The sequence below is a fragment of the Sarcophilus harrisii genome, chromosome 5 (assembly GCF_902635505.1).
Source record: "Sarcophilus harrisii chromosome 5, mSarHar1.11, whole genome shotgun sequence".
In the NCBI taxonomy this organism is placed as follows: domain Eukaryota; kingdom Metazoa; phylum Chordata; class Mammalia; order Dasyuromorphia; family Dasyuridae; genus Sarcophilus; species Sarcophilus harrisii.
Window position 1 is genome coordinate 277,948,823 of NC_045430.1, and position 7,055 is coordinate 277,955,877.

General features: G+C 52.2%; 1 protein-coding gene across 1 annotated transcript; it reads left to right on the forward strand.

The window, feature by feature from the left end:
• Window positions 1-2,723: 2,723 nt before the first annotated feature.
• On the forward strand, window positions 2,724-6,185 carry TWISTNB (TWIST neighbor). Its single transcript, XM_031940661.1, has 4 exons — window positions 2,724-3,005; window positions 3,155-3,296; window positions 3,531-3,739; window positions 4,713-6,185. Exons 1-4 carry the CDS (start codon window positions 2,803-2,805, stop codon window positions 5,206-5,208), a joined length of 1,050 nt encoding a protein of 349 aa, XP_031796521.1. The 5' UTR covers window positions 2,724-2,802; the 3' UTR covers window positions 5,209-6,185.
• The last annotated feature ends 870 nt before the right edge of the window (window positions 6,186-7,055 follow it).

Below are 7,055 nucleotides of genomic sequence, written 5' to 3' on the forward strand. Positions count from 1 at the left end.
ACACACAACATACGCACACACACGCACACACTCACACACAACATACGCACACACACACGCACACACACACGCACACATGCACACACTAAACATACGCACACACACGCGCACACACACACACGCACACACGCACACATGCGCGCACACACACACGCACACTCACACACAACATATGCACACACACGCGCACACACACGCACACACACACGCACACACACGTACACACGCGCGCACACACACACACAACATATGCACACACACGCACACGCACACACATGTACACACGCGCGCACACACACACGCACACACACACGCACACACGTACACACGCGCACACACACGCGCACACGCACGCACACACACGCACACACACGTACACACGCGCGCACACACACACACGCACACACACAACATACGCACACACACACACTCACACAACATACGCCATCACACTACGCACACACAGCATACACTTCTACACACAACATATGCGCATATACCGCCAGCATGCACACACATCGCATTGCACACAATATATCGCATTAACACACACACTACTTCACACATGTACACGCACACACATTTACGTCATACACACTGCTCAGCAACACACACATCAGCATACACGCGCACTACACACACAGCATAACTTCACACTACAACATAATGACGCACACACACGCAACACACACGCATTACATGCACATATTCACGCATACACAGCAAATACCTTCACACACAATATACGCACACACACGCTTATCACACACACGCTACACACGCATACACAATATACTGCATACACACATACTCAACACACACGCATTACACACACGCATACATGGCATACATACACACGCATACACACAATATACGCTACACACACGCATTAATACACACGCATACACCCGCTATAGCATACTTGTACACATACACATACATACTACTACACACGCATATACTGCGACATACACATATCGCATACTAGCACATGCAATATACGCATACATACACGCATACACAGTACACATGACACCTATCTACACGCATATACTACACTAAATATACGCATACACACGCATGACAACACGCATACACTGCACGATACACATGTAATACATACGCATACACATACAGTCATCACACATACAATATATCGCATACACACGCATACGCTTATTACGTTACGTATACACGCATGCACACACACGCATACACATGTCACAGCGCACATATCGCAATACGCACAACACAACATACCACACGCATAATACTTACACACAACTATAGCATACACGCATACACACGCATATGCATACCACGCATACACATACGCTTACACACAATATACTGCATACACACGCACAGCATACACACACGCATACACTACGATACACAATATACGCATACATACATATACACGCATACGATACACAGCATACATGCACACCATCGACATACAATACTACGGCATACACACACGACATACACAGCACACACGCAGCACACACAACACGCATCACACTTCACACACATATACGCATAACACAGCACACCACACAGCATACATGCATACCTATGTACCAAGCGCACACATCACATATAACGCATTACACACGCACATAACGTACACACACACACACACACGCATACACGCGTACGATACAGCACACACACGCATACAGCCATCAGCTACACACAACATACATCGCATTACACACGACACGCAACACATTATCGCATACACTACGCATACGCGCACACACACACACGCACACACACGTAATAGTTACAGCCTACACACGCGCACACACACGCATACAACGCATCAACACGATCACAGCGCATACAACACACACGCATACATACATACGCATTACATCCATACATACGCATACACATCGCAATACCTGCATACCATCATACGCATACACGCGACATCGCACAGCATACACCAATACTACGCATACACACACACACTACACGCATACACGCATACACACACGTATACACAGCGCAATACACGCGACACACAGCATACACATATACGCATACGACATGCACGCCATACTTCACACACACCATACACACACGCATACGCGCACCACACACGCATACAGCTCACAACATACGCACACACACACGCACACACGCACGATCACTACACACAACATACCGCAACGCCTCGCAACACACACACGCACACAGCATTCACGCTACACTGAGGAAAACCCTGCGCGACAGCAGTTCGGGGCCTCTGAGGCGCGGCATTGCAGCGACACGTTACACGGCATGTCCCAGCACACGCATAATGCGACACACACGTACTGACACAAGCACAGCGCCTCACTGAGCGTATACACCCGCTACCTACGCACAGAGCTGAGTGCCTGCAGCTCCTCCCTAACGAGGACCGGGACACACTACAGCGAGGCGCTCCATCTGCGCCGGCGCCAGGCCTGCAGGCGCGACTCCTGAGCTCCGGACACGAGGAGCATGCGCTCACGCCGGCACCGCCGGCCCATCGAGCTCCAACCAGCTAGTGAGCCAGAAGGAGCGAGGACGGAAGGGAAGCAGGCGCTGCACTTCCTCGCGATTGTATTCCTGGTCCTGAGTGCACGAGGGCGCCCCCTGGCGGCGGCACACCGCTACCGCGCTCCTGCGGCTCCTGGTGACGCATTAGCGAGGGGCGGGCCTCAGAGGGTCACGCTGACGTTCACGCACGCGCGGCGCCGGTTATGACGTCAGCGAGACGCGCCGGGCCGCGCCGAGGCCGAGGAGCTGAGGGAGAAGCGCGGGCGCATGGCGGCTTCTGCGGCCGCGGGCCCCGGTTCCGGGCTCCAGCTGCCCACCTTCGCGGCGGCCTGCGCCCTGGTGAAGCCGGGCTCGTGCCTGAGCGTGGGTCCGCACCGGCGGCACGTGGCTCTGTCGCCGCGCTTCCTGGACCGCAAGCGGAGCGGCCTCCGGCAGCAGCTGGACCAGGAGCTGCTGCGCTACTCGGAGAGGTGGGGCCGCGGTCCCGGCGGGGCGGAGGGGGGGCGGGGCGGGGCCTCTGGCGGAGGGGAGCGCTGGAGGAGGGGCAGGGCCCGGGCCGTCTCCAGGGGGGTGGAGGGGCAGCTTAGAGGCAAGTCTCTGATCCCGCCCCCCCCCCCAGCCTGCGGGGCGTCCCCGTAGCCTACGACAACCTGCGCATCGTGGGCGAGCTGGGCGACATCTACGACGACCAGGGCCACATCCACCTCAACATCGAGGCCGACTTCGTCATTTTCTGCCCCGAGAGGGGCCAGAAGCTGCTGGTAGGTGCGGGCGGGCGGGAGCAGGGAGAGCGCAGGCTCCGGAGCCTGGGGCGCTGGGCCCCCTTCAGCTCCTGCCCCGGGGGCCGGGCCCTCTGGCCTGGGCGGGGACTTTGCTCATGAGTTACCTGTCACTGAGTGGGTCCCACGGGCTGTCACGGGGCGGGGGCGGGGGGGGGTCAGTTGGGTCCCGGGCGGCGGCTGCCGTGGCTGGGGCTCACGCGCTCTCGTCCCCAGGGCAAGGTTAACAAAGTGGCCCCCAGCCACCTGGGCTGCTTGGTGCACGGCTGCTTCAACGCTTCCATCCCCAAGCCCGAGCACATGGCCGCGGAGCAGTGGCAAGGCCTGCACTTCAGCGTCGGGGACGAGCTGGAGTTCGAGGTGTCCCGCCTGGACTCGGACGCAGCCGGCGTGTTCTGCATCCGGGGCCTGCTGCTGCTCAGCAGGTGGGTGCCCGGCCCGGGCTTTTCGCAGCCCCTTCTCTTTTTACAGCTACTTCATCCCTCTGACTAAAAGTCTGTCTTATAAACTGGAAGAGAGCATTGGTGGCTGTCATTTAGCTTCTGATCGTCCCCAGGTCAGACCTTTAACTTGCATCTGGGAAAACCCCCCGACCCAGCCTGAGGTCCGGTACATGGGAGAGGGCCAGGATTTGACCCCACATCCTCTTGCCCAAGACGCGCTCCCTGCAGTGACCAGGAATTTTAGCTTTGAACCATAGGGCGTCTTTTAGTTGGAGGGAAGACTCTTGAAAGCGTTTGTGGCCTATTCCCGGTCAGAACAGCGTGAACAGGGGCCACTGCAATCCCACAGAACAGAGCCCTGGGGCTTTCCTGCTCTACATGGTCTTCAGACTTGTCCGGAGCCAGAAAGCCGGGTCCTTGGTCTCTGCAGAAAACTTGTTGTGCTAGTGCAGGACTCAACCCGGGTCATCCATGTTCTTGGTGATGGGCCTGAGAAGTCCCGGGTCATGAGCGTCAGAGCAAGTTTGAATCCTGGTTTGGCTGAAAACAGAGCCCTAACTTCCTGGTGCCTCTATCCACAAAGAAAGGCCTTTTCCTCCTGGGAAAATGAAGGCTCTGAATTGGAATGGAGGATCAGAAAGAAGGGGAATCGGACGTACTGAACATGTGGGTGTTTAGATCAGGAGCAGTTCTATGTGTCTCCCTTTATTTCGTGCTTTATTTCTTCTTCACACCTTCTCTTCAGGGATCATAACAACTTCTTCCAAAAGTGGAGCTTTCCAGGGTACTTGATGGGAGCTGGGAACCTGGAGGATCTCAGCTGCCACCTGATGGGAACTGGGTGACTGGCTATGGGGGAGGCCGTTGGTGGGCGCTATACTCTGTGCCTGGGTCCTAATCTGGGTGCTCAGGGACGCCTTCCAGTGCTCACTGACCTCTATCCTGTTTTTCACAGCTTGCCACCCACCGACTCTGCGCTTCCCAAAGGTTCTGGCGACGTGAGCAGCGAGACCGAGCCTGGAGCAGAGGGAGAGAAGCCAAAGAAGAGCAAGAAGGGGCTGAAGAAGTCCTGCTCGGCCTGGGGTGACCTGCCGGCCACTCTACCTTCAGACAAGGCTGAGCCTTCAGACAAGGCCGAGCCTTCAGAAAAGGCTGAGCCTTCGGACGAGGCTGGGGCAGTGGAGACTGACAGCCCTGCCCAGGAGGCTGAGAAGGAACTGTGTGAGGAGCAGGAGCCTCGGATGAAGAAGAAGAAGAAGAAGCACCATCGAGAAAAGCAGGAGCCACTGGAACTTGACCCTCAGTGCCAAGCCAGCGACTCAAGCGGCTACCAGAGTGACCACCAGAAAAAGAAAAAGAAGAGGAAAAGGCCCAGTGACGAGCCTGAGGGTGCTGCGGCCCCGGAAGAAGAGCCGAGGCCGAAGAAGAAGAAGAAGAAGGAAAAGGAGTGAGGTCCCTGTGGGGCCTGGAGAAGGTCAGGGCAGATGTACCCTCTGGCTTGGCAGGAGGAAGGAAATGGCTCCATGGGAATAGCTTCAAGTCAAGGGTTACTTCTGCCCAGAGGGATGGGGCCCAAGGGTCATGTCTCGGCTCTCCCCAAGCCCAAGGGGCCTCTGAGGCGAGGAGAATAAGAACTCTCTTTTGGAGGCTTCAGTGTCTGCCAAGGGAAGACCACCTTCCCCTCCTTCCTTTGAACAGCTTGGCAGGAGCTAGGGAAGGCACAAGCCTGTCTTCTCAGGAGCCCCACAGGGGCAGGCCACTCAAGGAGCTGGCATCCCCCCTCATAATCTAGAGAGAATTTAACGTCACTCAGGATTGTCCTCATCTCTGGGCACATCAATAGCTCCCATTTCTTAATATGCCAAGCCGTGCACCAATCACATGTGGCCCTCACAGTAATCCTAAGAGGGAAGGGGGAAACTGAGCTCTGAGAAGCCAAGAGACTTGTACAGGATCAGCTAGTCTGAGGCAGGCTGGATTTGCATTCGGGACTTCTTGTCTGAGGCTAGCTTTAAACTCAGGTCTTCCTAACCCCAGGCCCAGCGCGCTTAACCACTGTGCCTCTGCTGCCCTAAATATGGTCCTCAAGTTAGGCTTTGCATTAAGAAAACTTGACAGTCAGATAGAATAGGGTAAGACTAGATTTCTAGAGTATTCATTTTTGTGAAAAGATTGATCATAGGATTATTTTTCATTGTCACATTTTTAAAACAGGTTTTCATTTAAAGAAGTTTAATTTGTGTGCAGCTTTTCTGAAGTAGGAAGGGATTTATTGTGAAAATTAAGGTATGTGTGTACATTCTAATAAAAAGCTAAGCGCTCTGCTTTGAGGTATATATAAAATGTATTTATAGGTTTACAAATCTCAGTATTACTAAAGTGCCTTTAAAATTGTATGTGAAATAAAGATATTATTTTATTTAATTTAGCTCTTTTTTTTGTACTATAAATTTCATTGGGAGTTTAAGTGTTTTAAATTCTGTTACTGTCTAACTAGACAGTATCAATAATTAAAGGTGAGAAGCAGTTAGTATAATTTTCATAGTAGAATTTTATTTTTGTATTTGATTTTTAAAAACATAATTATGTTCCTGAGAGTTCATGTGAAAAAGAAGTTCATCGTCATCTTGAGTTGCATGTTCACAGAGGTTGATGATTCTTCCATGATTGGCAGCTCATCTTAATCCAATGCCCTTTTGGGTTTTAGGTTTTGAGGAGAAATGGATTTAGGGAAGACAAGGAAAGAGTCAGCATAGCCATAGTCACCAGAAGGAGCTTGACTGCTCTGCCGTGGTCAGGTGTACATAGACAAGGACTCAATGAGCTACACAGAACAGTGGCCATTTCTTTTTATGGAGGTCACACCAGGACCTTTGATTACTAAAGTCCATTGAATTAAATCCTTTGAATTAGAAATCTGATTTCCATATTTTCTTCAGTTGACTTTTTTCCTGATACAGTTAGAGGAGTCTCACATGCCTTTGATCTGAGGACCTGAATCTGACTCTTACTTAATCCTTTACCAGCTAAGGAACTAGAAGTAACTGGTTTTCCTGCAGAGCTCCTTAATTGAAAGTATTTACAGATCATCTGGGAAATAGTTATTTTAGTTTGCAAGTTGGTTTGGTCTAGTCACAAGAACATTTGGACAAGCAGCTGGTTTATAATAAACATTTTTATTTAGCACAAAAGCAGCACAACCTGAAATGTAGACCTCCCAGAGAGATCAGCACATAAGAGGAGTCAGAAAAATGGGGGAGAGGTTCATTGTCAAAACCAGTGCTGGTTTTAAGTACTG

Coding starts and splice junctions, on each gene's coding strand:
- TWISTNB (XM_031940661.1), top strand. CDS start 2,803: ATGGCGGCTTCTGCGGCCGCGGGCCCCGGTTCCGGGCTCCAGCTGCCC. Junction 3,006..3,154: donor CTGCTGCGCTACTCGGAGAG/GTGGGGCCGCGG, acceptor CCCCCCCCCCAG/CCTGCGGGGCGTCCCCGTAG. Junction 3,740..4,712: donor GGCCTGCTGCTGCTCAGCAG/GTGGGTGCCCGG, acceptor TGTTTTTCACAG/CTTGCCACCCACCGACTCTG.